Raw genomic sequence first — 16,365 nt, 5'->3', positions numbered from 1 at the left:
CTCACAACACCACATATTCATGACCTCTCTTCCTCCTTCCAGTCTCGGTACTCACAACACCACATATTCATGACCTCTCTTCCTCCTTCCAGTCTCGGTACTCACAACACCACATATTCATGACCTCTCTTTCTCCTTCCAGTCTGGGTACTCACAACACCACATATTCATGACCTCTCTTCCCTCAATGTTCTTTATAATGTTTGACTTTTGGTTGTTTTCCCTCTTTCCAGCTTTTGCGTGTGTGGACGTGGACGTGTGGATGTGTGGGTGGACGGACGAGTGGGTGTGTGGACGAGTGAGTGCGTGTGGACGTGTTTGGGTTTGTAACCAGAAGTCCCCAAACGAATTGTAAATAAACAAAAAATTGACCAACTGGGGGCATGTTGTTTGTCCCCACAAGGTTAAATGCTACAGATGTATTCAGTTGAAGTCTGAAGTTTACGTACACCCTATCCAAATACATTTAAACTCAGTTTTTCACAATTCCTGACATTTAATCCTAGTAAACATTCCCTGTCTTAGGTCAGTTAGGATCACCACTTTATTTTAAGAATGTGAAATATCAGAATAATAGTAGAGAGAATTATTTATTTCAGCTTTTATTTCTTTCATCACATTCCCAGTTGGTCAGAAGTTTACATACTCAATTAGTATTTGGTAACATTGCCTTTAAATTGGGTAGCCTTCCACAAGCTTCCCACAATAAGTTGGGTGAATTTTGGCCCATTCCTCCTGACAGAGCTGGTGTAACTGAGTCAGGTTTGTAGGCCTCCTTGCTCGCACACGCTTTTTCAGTTCTGACCACAAATGTTCTATAGGATTGAGGTCAGGGCTTTGTGATGGCCACTCCAATACCTTGACTTTGTCGTCCTTAAGCCATTTTGCCACAACTTTGGAAGTATGCTTGGGGTCATTGTCCATTTGGAAGACCCATTTGCGACCAAGCTTTAACTTCCTGACTGATGTCTTGAGATGTTGCTTCAATATATCCACATAATTTTCCTCCCTCATGATGCCATCTATTTTGTGAAGTGCACCAGTCCCTCCTGCAGCAAAGCACCCCCACAACATGATACTGCTACCCCCATGCTTCACGGTTGGGATGGTGTTCTTCGGCTTGCAAGCCTCCCCCATTTTCCTCCAAACATAACGATGGTCATTATGGCCAAACAGTTCTATTTTTGTTTCATCAGACCAGAGGACATTTCTCCAAAAAGTACGATCTTTGTCCCCATGTGCAGTTGCAAACCGTAGTCTGGCCTTTTTATGGCGGTTTTGGAGCAGTGGCTTCTTCCTTGCTGAGCGGCCTTTCAGGTTATGTCGATATAGGACTCGTTTTACTGTGAATGTAGATACTTTTGTACCTGTTTCCTCCAGCATCTTCACAAGGTCCTTTGCTGTTGTTCTGGGATTGATTTGCACTTTTCGCACCAAAGTACGTTCATCTCTAGGAGACAGAACGCGTCTCCTTCCTGAGCGGTATGACGGCTGCGTGGTCCCATGGTGTTTATACTTGTGTACTATTGTTTGTACAGATGAACGTTGTACCTTCAGGCGTTGTACCTTACTATTGTTTGTACAGATGAACGTTGTACCTTCAGGCGTTTGGAAATTGCTCCCAAGGATGAACCAGACTTGTGGAGATCTACAATTTTTTTTCTGAGGTCTTGGCTGATTTCTTTTGATTTTCCAATGATGTCAAACAAAGAGGCAATGAGTTTGAAGGTAGGCCTTGAAATACATCCACAGGTACACCTCCAATTGACTCAAATTATGTCAATTTGCCTATCAGAAGCTTCTAAAGCCATGACATCATTTTCTGGAATTTTCTAAGCTGTTTAAAGGCACAGTCAACTTAGTGTATGTAAACTTCTGACCCACTGGAATTGTGATACAGTCAATTATAAGTGAAATAATCTGTCTGTAAACAATTGTTGGAAGAAATACTTGTGTCATGCACAAAGTAGATGTCCTAACCGACTTGCCAAAACTATAGTTTGTTAACCAGACATTTGTGGAGCGGTTGAAAAACAAGTTTTAATGACTCCAACCTAAGTGTATGTAAACTCCCGACTTCAGCTGTATTTTTAGGGGGTTAAGGGTGTGTTTTAGGGTAAGGGTACAGATTAGGGGTGAGGGAAAATAGGATTTTGAATGGGACTGAAATGTGTGTCCCCACAAGGTTAGTTATACAAGACTGTGTGTGTGTGTGTGTGTGTGTGTGTGTGTGTGTGTGTGTGTGTGTGTGTGTGTGTGTGTGTGTGTGTGTGTGTGTGTGTGTGTGTGTGTGTGTGTGTGTGTGTTTCATTGAAGATGTCAGGGGATACTGTATAATCATCAGCTGGGGGAGAAAAGGGAAGTGGCTGGTCTCTCGCCATGTCTCTCTCTCTCATCTCTCCCTGTCTCTCCCCCCGTCTCGCTCCCCGTCTCTCCCGTTCTCTCTCTCATCTCTCCCGGTCTTTCTCTCTCATCTCTCCCGGTCTTTCTCTCTCATCTCTCCCGGTCTTTCTCTCTCATCTCTCCCGGTCTCTCTCTCTCATCTCTCCCGGTCTTTCTCTCTCATCTCTCCATGTCTCTCTCTCTCATCTCTCCCTGTCTCTCCCCCTGTCTCTCTCCGTGTCTCTCTCTCTCTCCCCCCGTCTCTCTCTCCCTGTCTCTCCCCCCGTCTCTCTCCCCCCGTCTCTCTCTCTGTCTCTCTCTCATCTCTCTGTGTTTCTGTCTGAAGGCAGGGAAGAAGGCAGTGAGAGCGGTGCTGTGGGTCTCGGCAGACGGTCTCCGTGTAGTAGATGACAAAACTAAGGTAAGGGATCTCCTGCTATGCTGTCTGAACAGCTAGGTCTCACACACCCACGTGTAGTAGATGACAAAACTAAGGTAAAGTAACAGATCCATCCAGTCTCCTGCTGAACAGCTAGTCAACATGCACACACGCACACACACAGACAGACAGACAGACAGACAGACAGACAGACAGACAGACAGACAGACAGACAGACAGACAGACACCGACACACAGACAGACAGACAGACAGACAGACAGACAGACACCGACACACAGACAGACAGGCAGACAGACAGACACCGACACACAGACAGACAGGCAGACAGACAGACACACACAGAGACCGACAGACAGACACACACAGAGACCGACACAGACACACACAGAGACCGACACAGACACACACAGAGACAGACAGACAGACACCGACACACAGACAGACAGGCAGACAGACAGACACCGACACACAGACAGACAGGCAGACAGACAGACACACACAGAGACCGACAGACAGACACACACAGAGACCGACACAGACACACACAGAGACCGACACAGACACACACAGAGACAGACAGGTTGACAGATTGACACAGAATGTTAAACCTCAGGAAGAGGAATGTTAAACCTCAGCCAGAGGAAATGTTAAACCTCAGCCAGAGGAAATGTTAAACCTCAGCCAGAGGAAATGTTTAACCTCAGCCAGAGGAAATGTTAAACCTCAGCCAGAGGAAATGTTAAACCTCAGCCAGAGGAAATGTTTAACCTCAGCCAGAGGAAATGTTTAACCTCAGCCAGAGGAAATGTTTAACCTCAGCCAGAGGAAATGTTTAACCTCAGCCAGAGGAAATGTTTAACCTCAGCCAGAGGAAATGTTTAACCTCAGCCAGAGGAAATGTTTAACCTCAGCCAGAGGAAATGTTTAACCTCAGCCAGAGGAAATGTTAAACCTCAGCCAGAGGAAATGTTAAACCTCAGCCAGAGGAAATGTTAAACCTCAGCCAGAGGAAATGTTAAACCTCAGCCAGAGGAAATGTTAAACCTCAGCCAGAGGAAATGTTTAACCTCAGCCAGAGGAAATGTTTAACCTCAGCCAGAGGAAATGTTTAACCTCAGCCAGAGGAAATGTTTAACCTCAGCCAGAGGAAATGTTTAACCTCAGCCAGAGGAAATGTTTAACCTCAGCCAGAGGAAATGTTTAACCTCAGCCAGAGGAAATGTTTAACCTCAGCCAGAGGAAATGTTTAACCTCAGCCAGAGGAAATGTTTAACCTCAGCCAGAGGAAATGTTAAACCCCAGGAAGAGGAAATGTTAAACCCCAGGAAGAGGAAATGTTAAACCCCAGGAAGAGGAATGTTTAACCCCAGCCAGAGGAAATGTTTAACCTCAGCCAGAGGAAATGTTAAACCTCAGCCAGAGGAAATGTTAAACCCCAGCCAGAGGAAATGTTAAACCCCAGGAAGAGGAAATGTTAAACCCCAGGAAGAGGAAATGTTAAACCCCAGCCAGAGGCAATGTTAAACCCCAGGAAGAGGAATGTTAAACCCCAGGAAGAGGAATGTTAAACCTCAGCCAGGGGAAATGCTTCTGGCAGTTTGGCATCCTCAAAAGAGGAAACTCTTACACACCGCTGACTTGGCACAAGTTTCACTTTTTTTAATGAACTGGTTAAGGTTTTGGTCTAGGGACAGTTTTGTCAAACAATGGTTCCTGTTTCATAGCCTGGTTACAGTACACCTGGTATAGAGACTCCTTCATTGAACATCAATAGAACAGGTCCGTATTAAACGGTGGCTTCTGCTGCCCCCTACTGGAGGGAGTCTTTATTACATGGAGACTTAACAGCATCCTCTCTCGTGGACAAGACTACCTACCAAATTACCAAGATTATTATGTTCTGGGTTAACCCGAGATTGTCTATCCTAAACATTACGTGTGAATTTACATGCCGTGTTTGTAAAATCACATATTTTATTTAAATTCAAGGACTATAAATGCAGGGAAACTCTTCTCTGTTAGACATGGAATATCATGGAATGTTTCGTGTGTCTGAGAGTAGGAAACTCTGTATAGAGAAGTGCTTAAAGTAATGTTGTGATATTGACAGTCGGGGATAATGTCTCTCCCATGTAGGACATCGTCGTAAACATAACATTGTGATAATATCTGTTAGACCTGAGGCAATGCTAAAATAACAGTGTGATGTGATAATGATGTAATGATAATGTCTCTAGGACCTGAGGCAATGCTAAGATAACAGTGTAATGTGATAATGCTGTAATGATAATGTCTCTCTAGGACCTGAGGCAATGCTAAGATAACAGTGTAATGTGATAATGCTGTAATGATAATGTCTCTCTAGGACCTGAGGCAAAGCTAAGATAACAGTGTCATGTGATAATGCTGTAATGATAATGTCTCTGTAGGACCTGAGGCAATGCTAAGATAACAGTGTAATGTGATAATGTTGTAATGATAATGTCTCTGTAGGACCTGAGGCAATGCTAAGATAACAGTGTAATGTGATAATGTTGTAATGATAATGTCTCTGTAGGACCTGATCCTAGACCAGACAATAGAGAAAGTATCGTTCTGCGCTCCGGACAGGAACTTTGAGAGAGCGTTCTCCTACATCTGTAGAGATGGAACTACTAGACGCTGGATCTGCCACTGCTTCATGGCTATCAAGGACTCGGTAAGACCCTAACCTCTAAACCTGACCCTAACCTCTAAACCAGACCCTAACCTCTAAACCTGACCCTAACCCCCTACCACCTACCTCCTAACCTCTAAACCTGACCCTAACCCCCTAACACCTACCTCCTAACCTCTAAACCAGACCCTAACCCCTAAACCAGACCCTAACCTCTAAACCTGACCCTAACCCCTAAACCAGACCCTAACCCCTAAACCAGACCCTAACCCCCTAACACCTACCTCCTAACCTCTAAACCTGACCCTAACCTCTAAACCTGACCCTAACCTCTAAACCAGACCCTAACCTCTAAACCAGACCCTAACCTCTAAACCAGACCATAACCCCTAAACCAGACCCTAACCCCTAAACCAGACCCTAACCCCTAAACCTGACCCTAACCTCTAAACCTGACCCTAACCCCTAAACCTGACCCTAACCCCTAAACCAGACCCTAACCCCTAAACCAGACCCTAACCTCTAAACCAGACCCTAACCTCTAAACCTGACCCTAACCTCTAAACCAGACCCTAACCCCTAAACCAGACCCTAACCCCTAAACCAGACCCTAACCCCCTAACACCTACCTCCTAACCTCTAAACCAGACCCTAACCCCTAAACCAGACCCTAACCTCTAAACCAGACCCTAACCCCTAAACCAGACCCTAACCCCTAAACCAGACCCTAACCCCCTAACACCTACCTCCTAACCTCTAAACCAGACCCTAACCCCTAAACCAGACCCTAACCCCTGAACCAGACCCTAACCCCTAAACCTGACCCTAACCCCTACACCAGACCCTAACCCCTAAACCAGACCCTAACCTCTAAACCAGACCCTAACCCCTACACCAGACCCTAACCCCTAAACCAGACCCTAACCCCTAAACCAGACCCTAACCCCTAAACCAGACCCTAACCCCTACACCAGACCCTAACCCCTAAACCTGACCCTAACCCCTACACCAGACCCTAACCCCTAAACCAGACCCTAACCCCTAAACCTGACCCTAACCCCTACACCAGACCCTAACCCCTAAACCAGACCCTAACCCCTAAACCAGACCCTAACCCCTAAACCAGACCCTAACCTCTAAACCAGACCCTAACCTCTAAACCAGACCCTAACCTCTAAACCTGACCCTAACCCCTAAACCAGACCCTAACCCCTAAACCAGACCCTAACCTCTAAACCTGACCCTAACCTCTAAACCTGACCCTAACCTCTAAACCAGACCCTAACCCCTAAACCAGACCCTAACCCCTACACCAGACCCAAACCTCTAAACCTGACCCTAACCTCTAAACCTGACCCTAACCTCTAAACCTGACCCTAACCCCTAAACCAGACCCTAACCTCTAAACCTGACCCTAACCTCTAAACCTGACCCTAACCTCTAAACCAGACCCTAACCTCTAAACCAGACCCTAACCTCTAAACCAGACCCTAACCTCTAAACCTGACCCTAACCTCTAAACCTGACCCTAACCTCTAAACCTGACCCTAACCTCTAAACCAGACCCTAACCTCTAAACCAGACCCTAACCCCTAAACCTGACCCTAACCTCTAAACCTGACCCTAACCTCTAAACCTGACCCTAACCCCCTAACACCTACCTCCTAACCTCTAAACCAGACCCTAACCTCTAAACCAGACCCTAACCTCTAAACCTGACCCTAACCCCCTAACACCTACCTCCTAACCTCTAAACCAGACCCTAACCCCTAAACCTGACCCTAACCCCTAAACCTGACCCTAACCTCTAAACCTGACCCTAACCTCTAAACCTGACCCTAACCCCTAAACCTGACCCTAACCTCTAAACCTGACCCTAACCTCTAAACCAGACCCTAACCTCTAAACCTGACCCTAACCCCTAAACCAGACCCTAACCTCTAAACCTGACCCTAACCTCTAAACCTGACCCTAACCTCTAAACCAGACCCTAACCCCTAAACCAGACCCTAACCTCTAAACCAGACCCTAACCTCTAAACCTGACCCTAACCCCTAAACCAGACCCTAACCTCTAAACCAGACCCTAACCTCTAAACCAGACCCTAACCCCTAAACCAGACCCTAACCTCTAAACCAGACCCTAACCTCTAAACCAGACCCTAACCTCTAAACCAGACCCTAACCCCTAAACCAGACCCTAACCTCTAAACCTGACCCTAACCTCTAAACCTGACCCTAACCCCTAAACCTGACCCTAACCTCTAAACCTGACCCTAACCCCTAAACCTGACCCTAACCCCTAAACCAGACCCTAACCCCTAAACCAGACCCTAACCTCTAAACCAGACCCTAACCTGTTACACTAACCCCCTAACACCTACCTCTTAACCCCTAAACCAGACCCTAACCTCTAAACCTGACCCTAACCCCTACACCAGACCCTAACCCCCTAACCCCCTAACACCTACCTCTTAACCCCTAAACCTGACCCTAACCTCTAAACCTGACCCTAACCCCTAAACCAGACCCTAACCTCTAAACCTGACCCTAACCTCTAAACCTGACCCTAACCCCTAAACCAGACCCTAACCTCTAAACCAGACCCTAACCTCTAAACCTGACCCTAACCTCTAAACCTGACCCTACCTCTAAACCTGACCCTAACCCTGACCCTAACCCCTAAACCAGACCCTAACCTCTAAACCTGACCCTAACCTCTAAACCTGACCCTAACCTCTAAACCTGACCCTAACCTCTAAACCAGACCCTAACCTCTAAACCTGACCCTAACCTCTAAACCTGACCCTAACCCCTAAACCAGACCCTAACCTCTAAACCTGACCCTAACCTCTAAACCTGACCCTAACCCCTAAACCAGACCCTAACCTCTAAACCAGACCCTAACCTCTAAACCTGACCCTAACCTCTAAACCTGACCCTAACCTCTAAACCTGACCCTAACCTCTAAACCTGACCCTAACCTCTAAACCAGACCCTAACCTCTAAACCAGACCCTAACCTCTAAACCAGACCCTAACCCCTAAACCTGACCCTAACCCCTAAACCTGACCCTAACCTCTAAACCAGACCTACCTCTAAACCTGACCCTAACCCCTAAACCAGACCCTAACCTCTAAACCTGACCCTAACCTCTAAACCTGACCCTAACCCTAAACCAGACCCTAACCTCTAAACCTGACCCTAACCTCTAAACCTGACCCTAACCTCTAAACCTGACCCTACACCCCTGAAACCTGACCCTAACCCCTAAACCAGACCCTAACCCTACTACCCAGACCCTAACCTCTAAACCAGACCCTAACCCTAAACCAGACCCTAACCTCTAAACCAGACCCTAACCCCCTAACACCTACCCCCTAACCTGTTACACTAACCCCAATACCAGACCCTAACCTGTTACCCTAACAGCTACCACCTAAACCTAACCTGTTAGACTAACCCTAAAACCAGACCCTAACCCCTGAACCGTTACCCCGCTGGGCCAATTGTGCGCCGCCCTATGGAACTCCCAATCACGGCCGGTTGTGATACAGCCTGGAATCGAACCAGGGTCTGTAGTGACGCCGCTAGCACTAAGATGCAGTGCCTTAGACCGCTGCGCCACTCGGGAACCCAAGTTAATAAGGACGACCTGAAGCTAGTCTCACTAGTGACATGATTCAAGCCTCCGCATTGGCAGGTGGTGCTGTCAATCATGAACTAACATCACGCAAGGAGAGTCTCCTGTTGCAGGACGCCAAGCGCACCTTCGTATGCCTCATGTCATGAACTAACATCACGCAAGGAGAGTCTCCTCTTGCAGAACGCCAAGCGCACCTTCGTATCCCTCATGTCATGAACAACATCACGCAAGGAGAGTCTCCTGTTGCAGGACGCCAAGCGCACCTTCGTATGCCTCATGTCATGAACTAACATCACGCAAGGAGAGTCTCCTGTTGCAGGACGCCAAGCGCACCTTCGTATGCCTCACGTCATGAACTAACATCACGCAAGGAGAGTCTCCTGTTGCAGAACGCCAAGCGCACCTTCGTATGCCTCACGTCATGAACTAACATCACGCAAGGAGAGTCTCCTGTTGCAGGACGCCAAGCGCACCTTCGTATGCCTCACGTCATGAACTAACATCACGCAAGGAGAGTCTCCTGTTGCAGAACGCCAAGCGCACCTTCGTATGCCTCATGTCATGAACTAACATCACGCAAGGAGAGTCTCCTCTTGCAGAACGCCAAGCGCACCTTCGTATCCCTCATGTCATGAACTAACATCACGCAAGGAGAGTCTCCTGTTGCAGAACGCCAAGCGCACCTTCGTATGCCTCATGTCATGAACTAACATCACGCAAGGAGAGTCTCCTGTTGCAGAACGCCAAGCGCACCTTCGTATGCCTCATGTCATGAACTAACATCACGCAAGGAGAGTCTCCTGTTGCAGGACGCCAAGCGCACCTTCGTATGCCTCATGTCATGAACTAACGTCACGCAAGGAGAGTCTCCTGTTGCAGGACGCCAAGCGCACCTTCGTATGCCTCATGTCATGAACTAACGTCACGCAAGGAAGTCTCCTGTTGCAGAACGCCAAGCGCACCTTCGTATGCCTCATGTCATGAACTAACATCACGCAAGGAGAGTCTCCTGTTGCAGAACGCCAAGCGCACCTTCGTATGCCTCATGTCATGAACTAACATCACGCAAGGAGAGTCTCCTGTTGCAGGACGCCAAGCGCACCTTCGTATGCCTCATGTCATACTAACATCACGCAAGGAGAGTCTCCTGTTGCAGGACGCCAAGCGCACCTTCGTATGCCTCATGTCATGAACTAACATCCCGCAAGGAGAGTCTCCTCTTGCAGAACGCCAAGCGCACCTTCGTATCCCTCATGTCATGAACTAACATCACGCAAGGAGAGTCTCCTGTTGCAGGACGCCAAGCGCACCTTCGTATGCCCATGTCATGAACTAACATGACGCAGGAGAGTCTCCTGTTGCAGAACGCCAAGCGCACCTTCGTATGCCTCATGTCATGAACTAACATCACGCAAGGAGAGTCTCCTGTTGCAGGACGCCAAGCGCCTTCGTATGCCTCATGTCATGAACTAACATGACGCAAGGAGAGTCTCCTGTTGTAGAACGCCAAGCGCACCTTCGTATGCCTCAGGTCATGAACTAACATCACGCAAGGAGAGTCTCCTGTTGCGGGACGCCAAGCGCACCTTCGTATGCCTCATGTCATGAACTAACGTCACGCAAGGAGAGTCTCCTGTTGCAGGACGCCAAGCGCACCTTGCGATGCCTCATGTCATGAACTAACGTCACGCAAGGAGAGTCTCCTGTTGCAGACGCCAAGCGCACCTTCGTATGCCTCATGTCATGAACAACATCACGCAAGGAGAGTCTCCTGTTGCAGAACGCCAAGCCACCTTCGTATGCCTCATGTCATGAACTAACATCACGCAAGGAAGTCTCCTGTTGCAGAGACGCCAAGCGCACCTTCGTATGCCATGCATACTACATCACGCAAGAGAGTCTCCTGTTGCAGACGCCAAGCGCAAGAAGCCAAGCGTTCGTATGACGTTCTCATCTCATGAAACTACACATCACGCAAGGAGAGTCTCCTCGTTTCTGCGCCATCTCGTGCACTCTCCTGTCTACCTGTTGCGTGAAAACGAACGACGAAACGGCGCGCCAAGGAGCCCCGTAGACGAGGACGAGCTGGGACAAAGACGCACGAGAGAGTCCGAGAACTGCAAGCACAGCGCGATGGAGGAACGAAGGGACGAAGGAGAGCAGAGAAGGAAAGAAGAGAAAAGAGGCGGGTCAGCAGAGAAGCCGGAGGCAGCAGAGAGCGCACGCATTCGTATGCCCTGTCATGTCATTGACACTAACATCACCGCAAGGAAGTCTCCTGTTGCAGAAACGCCAAGCAGCCACATCCCTCATATGCATGGATGTTTGTGGGGAACCCGTCAGAGGGCTATTGTTGCCTCATGTCATGAACTAACATCACGCGAAGGAGAGTCTCCTGTTGCAGAACGCGGCCATAGACGCACGGGCTTCGTATGCCTCATGTCAGCCTGAGACTAACATCGACGACATCACTCAGAGAGAGAGGTCTCCTGTTGGCAGGACGCCAAGCTGGCCAACATCACGCAAGGAGAGTCTCCTCTTGCAGGAAGCACCTTCGTATGCCTCATGTCATGAACTAACATCACAGCAAGGAGAGTCTCCTGTTGCAGGACGCCAAGCGCACCTTCGTATGCCTCATGTCATGACTGAAGTGGAGAAAATTCTAAATGTCAACTTACACACAGCGTCTGCACACACACTTACCACCAGACATGCACCAGGGGTCTTTTCACAGTCCCCAAATTCCAGAACATATTCCAGAAAAGACACAGTATTATATAGAGCCATTATTGCATGGAACTCCGTTCCATCTCATATTGCTCAGATAAACAGCAAACTTGGTTTCAATAAACAGATAAAGCAACACGTCACGGCATAACGCCTCTCCTCTATTTGACCTGGATAGTTTGTGTGTATGTAGTGATATGTAGGCTACGTGTGATGTTTTTAAATGTATGTAGTTCTGTCCTTGAGCTGTTCTATTAATGTTCTGTGTGGACCCCAGGAAGAGTAGCTGCTGATTTCACAACAGCTACGACCAAATACTATTACTGAAGTGTTGTTCAGGGAGATGGCTGTTATTAACATGTTGTTAACGTGTTATTAACATGTTGTTAACGTGTTATTAACGTGTTATTGATAACTTCTGAGCCACTCGGTGGGCTGTGGCTTCACTGCCTGTCGGTGGCGTGATGAGTTATTAATGTGTTACTAACAAGTTATTAATGTGTTACTAACAAGTTATTAATGTGTTACTAACAAGTTGTTAATGTGTTACTAACAAGTTGTTAATGTGTTGCGTTATCTCGGGGAGAGAGTCTGAGCCACTCGGTGGGCTGTGTTATTAAGGAGAGAGTCTGAGCCACTCGGGGGGCTGTGTTATTAAGGGAGAGAGTCTGAGCCACTCGGGGGGCTGTGTTATTAAGGAGAGAGTCTGAGCCACTCGGGGGGCTGTGTTATTAAGGGAGAGAGTCTGAGCCACTCGGTGGGCTGTGTTATTAAGGAGAGAGTCTGAGCCACTCGGGGGGCTGTGTTATTAAGGGAGAGAGTCTGAGCCACTCGGGGCTTGTTATTAAGGGAGAGAGTCTGAGCCACTCGGGGGGCTGTGTTATTAAGGGAGAGAGTCTGAGCCACTCGGGGGGCTGTGTTATTAAGGGAGAGCGTCTGAGCCACTCGGGGGGCTGTGTTATTAACATGTTATTAACGTGTTATTAAGGGAGAGAGTCTGAGCCACTCAGGGGGCTGTGTTATTAAGGGAGAGGTCTGAGCCACTCGGGGGGCTGTGTTATTAAGGAGAGAGTCTGAGCCACTCGGTGGGCTGTGTTATTAACATGTTATTAACGTGGTATTAAGGGAGAGAGTCTGAGCCACTCGGTGGGCTGTGTTATTAAGGGAGAGAGTCTGAGCCACTCAGGGGGCTGTGTTATTAACATGTTATTAACGTGTTATTAAGGGAGAGAGTCTGAGCCACTCGGTGGGCTGTGTTATTAAGGGAGAGAGTCTGAGCCACTCGGTGGGCTGTGTTATTAAGGGAGAGAGTCTGAGCCACTCGGTGGGCTGTGTTATTAACATGTTATTAACGTGTTATTAAGGGAGAGAGTCTGAGCCACTCGGTGGGCTGTGTTATTAAGGGAGAGAGTCTGAGCCACTCAGTGGGCTGTGTTACGTTCCCCAGTTTTTGTGTTGTGGTATGTATTGAGTGTGTGTTTCAGGAGATAGCTTCCTGATTCTCCATGGCTAATTGATAATTGGAGAGCTGACCACGCCCCCTCGTCAAGAAGCAGCTGACACTAATTACCTTGCCACCTGAGGAATATAAAGCCAGTGTTTGTCAGGAAAGGAGATCTTTTTTGGAGGGAGAGAAATCATTAGAAGGAGAGCGAGAGAGAGATGATAGGCAGGGTGAGATCATTGAAGGCTGAGGGGTAGATCATGTTGGTTTGGTATGTACTGTGTTAGTTGTTGCTGGGTAGCAGCTTTAATATGTTCTGTGTGAGTTTGTTGCTCAGTCAGACAGAGCCTCATTGATGTCCTGTGTTTCTGAGTGTTTGTGAAATTGTTAGTAATTGTTCTGTTTCATTGTTCCCAGGGGGAAGGAGAAGGCACTTTGGGAGTGCTTAGGCAAGAGGCCCGCGGGCATACATATACCCGTAGTATATTCATTGTCTGGCACACTAGGTAAGACCTGGCGGACCACCCCTGTATTTTGGTTAGGGCACCAGGTGGTGCTAAGATAGGTAAGTAGTGGGTAGCAGGTAGATAGGAAAGGGGGAAGTTTTGATATTTACTTTCTTGCTTTGGTCCGTCCAGCCCCTTTTCCCCATATTACCGTAAGGAAATAAATCCTAGTAACGGTAAAATCTGCCTTTCGTCCTTACGACGCCTACAGTCCATACCTCTTACACTTCACAGGAGTTGAGTTGCACAGGGAGTGCGTTCCCTCTCTCAGAGGCGTGCGTAACAGGCTGTGTTATTAACATGTTATTAACGTGTTATTAGGGAGAGAGTCTGAGCCACTCGGTGGGCTGGTTATTAAGGGAGAGAGTCTGAGCACTCGGTGGCTGTGTTTAAGGGAGAGAGTCTGACCACTCAGGGCTTGTATTAACATGTTTAAGTGTATTAAGGGAAGAGTCTGAGCCACTCGGGGCTGGTGTTATTAAGGAGAGAGTCTGAGCCACTCGGTGGGCTGTGTTATTAAGGGAGAGAGTCTGAGCCACTCGGGGGGGCTGGTTATTACATGTTATTAACGTGTTATTAAGGGAGAGAGTCTGAGCCACTCGGGGGGCTGTGTTATAGGGAGAGAGTCTGAGCCACGCAGGGGGCTGTGTTATTAACATGTTATTAACGTGTTATTAAGGGAGAGAGTCTGAGCCACTCGGGGGCTGTTTATTAAGGGAGAGAGTCTGAGCCATCCGGGGGGCTGTGTTATTAAGGGAGAGAGTTCTGAGCCACTCGGGGGCTGTGGTATTAAGGGAGAGAGTCTGAGCCACTCGGGGGCTGTGTTATTAAGGGAGAGAGATTCTGAGCCATCGGGGGCTGTGTTATTAAGGGAGAGAGTCTGAGCCATCGTGGGCTTGTGTATTAAGGGAGAGTTGCCACTGGTGGCTGTGTTATTAAGGGAGAGAGTCTGAGCCACTCGTGGGCTGTGTATTAAGGGAGAGAGTCTGAGCCACTCGGTGGGCTGTGTTATTAAGGGAGAGCGTCTGAGCCACTCGTGGCTGTGTTATTAAGGGAGAGAGTCTGAGCCACTCGGGGGGCTGTGTTTATAGGGAGAGAGTCTGAGCCACTGGTGGGTCTGTGTTATTAAGGGAGAGGTCTGAGCCACTCGGTGGGTTGTGTATTAAGGAGAGAGTCTGAGCCACTCGGGGGGCTGTGTTATTAAGGGAGAGAGTCTGAGCCACTCGGTGGGCTGTGTTATTAATGGAGAGGGTCTGAGCCACTCGGGGGGCTGTGTTATTAAGGGAGAGAGTCTGAGCCACTCAGTGGGCTGTGTTATTAACATGTTATTAACGTGTTATTAAGGGAGAGAGTCTGAGCCACTCGGGGGGCTGTGTTATTAAGGGAGAGAGTCTGAGCCACTCGGTGGGCTGTGTTATTAAGGGAGAGAGTCTGAGCCACTCAGTGGGCTGTGTTATTAACATGTATTAACGTGTTATTAAGGGAGAGAGTCTGAGCCACTCGGGGGGCTGTGTTATTAAGGAGAGAGTCTGAGCCACTCGGTGGGCTGTGTTTTAAGGGAGAGAGTCGAGCCACTCATGGGCTGTGTTATTAACATGTTATTACGTGTATTAAGGGAGAGAGTCTGAGCCACTCGGGGGCTGTGTTTATTAAGGGAGAGAGTCTGAGCCACTCGGGGGGCTGTGTTATTAAGGGAGAGAGTCTGAGCCACTCAGTGGCTGTGTTATAAGGGAGAGAGTCTGAGCCACTCGGGGCTGTGTTATTAAGGGGAGAGTCTGAGCCACTCGGGGGGCTGTGTTATTAAGGGAGAGAGTCTGAGCGACTCGGGTGGCTGTGTTATTAAGGGAGAGAGTCTGAGCCACTCAGTGGGCTGTGTTATTAAGGGAGAGAGTCTGAGCCACTCGGTGGGCTGTGTTATTAAGGGAGAGAGTCTGAGCCACTCGGGGGCTGTGTTATTAAGGGAGAGAGTCTGAGCCACTCGGGGGGCTGTGTTATTAAGGGAGAGAGTCTGAGCCACTCGTGGGCTGTGTTATTAAGGGAGAGAGTCTGAGCACTCGGTGGCTGTGTTATTAACATGTTATTAACGTGTTATTAAGGGAGAGAGTCTGAGCCACTCAGTGGGCTGTGTTATTAAGGGAGAGAGTCTGAGCCACTCGGGGGGCTGTGTTATTAAGGGAGAGAGTCTGAGCCACTCGGTGGGCTGTGTTATTAAGGGAGGGTCTGAGCCAGTCGTCGGCTGTGTTATTAACATGTTTATTAACGTGTTATTAAGGGAGAGAGTCTGAGCCACTCGGTCGGCTGTGTTATTAAGGGAGAGCGTCTGAGCCACTCGGGGGCTGTGTTATAAGGGAGAGAGTCTGAGCCACTCGGGGGGCTGTGTTATTAAGGGAGAGAGTCTGAGCCACTCAGTGGGCTGTGTTATTAAGGAGAGCGTCTGAGCCACTCGGTGGGCTGTGTTATAAGGGAGAGAGTCTGAGCCACTCGGGGGCTGTGTTATTAAGGGAGAGAGTCTGAGCCACTCGGTGGGCTGTGTTATTAAGGGAGAGAGTCTGAGCCACTCGGTGGGCTGTGTTATTAAGGGAGAGAGTCTGAGCCACTCAGTGG

General features: G+C 48.4%; 2 protein-coding genes across 3 annotated transcripts in view; one reads left to right on the top strand and one right to left on the bottom strand.

Annotated features, from left to right (window-relative positions):
- Positions 1-16,365, top strand: part of LOC120060102 (protein numb homolog) — a 103,149-nt gene that overhangs the window by 28,095 nt on the left and 58,689 nt on the right. For both annotated transcript variants that reach the window (XM_039009181.1, XM_039009180.1), the window contains exons 3-4: positions 2,729-2,803; positions 5,341-5,481. In XM_039009181.1, the coding sequence (XP_038865109.1) occupies positions 2,729-2,803; positions 5,341-5,481 (216 nt within the window). The remainder of the gene's footprint in view (positions 1-2,728; positions 2,804-5,340; positions 5,482-16,365) is intronic.
- The window catches only part of LOC120060105 (protein numb homolog), a 123,655-nt gene that overhangs the window by 99,295 nt on the left and 7,995 nt on the right, over positions 1-16,365 (bottom strand). The gene's annotated exons all lie outside the window — the stretch shown is intronic.

This window comes from Salvelinus namaycush, chromosome 15, assembly GCF_016432855.1.
Source record: "Salvelinus namaycush isolate Seneca chromosome 15, SaNama_1.0, whole genome shotgun sequence".
Taxonomy (NCBI): domain Eukaryota; kingdom Metazoa; phylum Chordata; class Actinopteri; order Salmoniformes; family Salmonidae; genus Salvelinus; species Salvelinus namaycush.
This window is presented reverse-complemented; position numbering and strand designations above follow the sequence as displayed.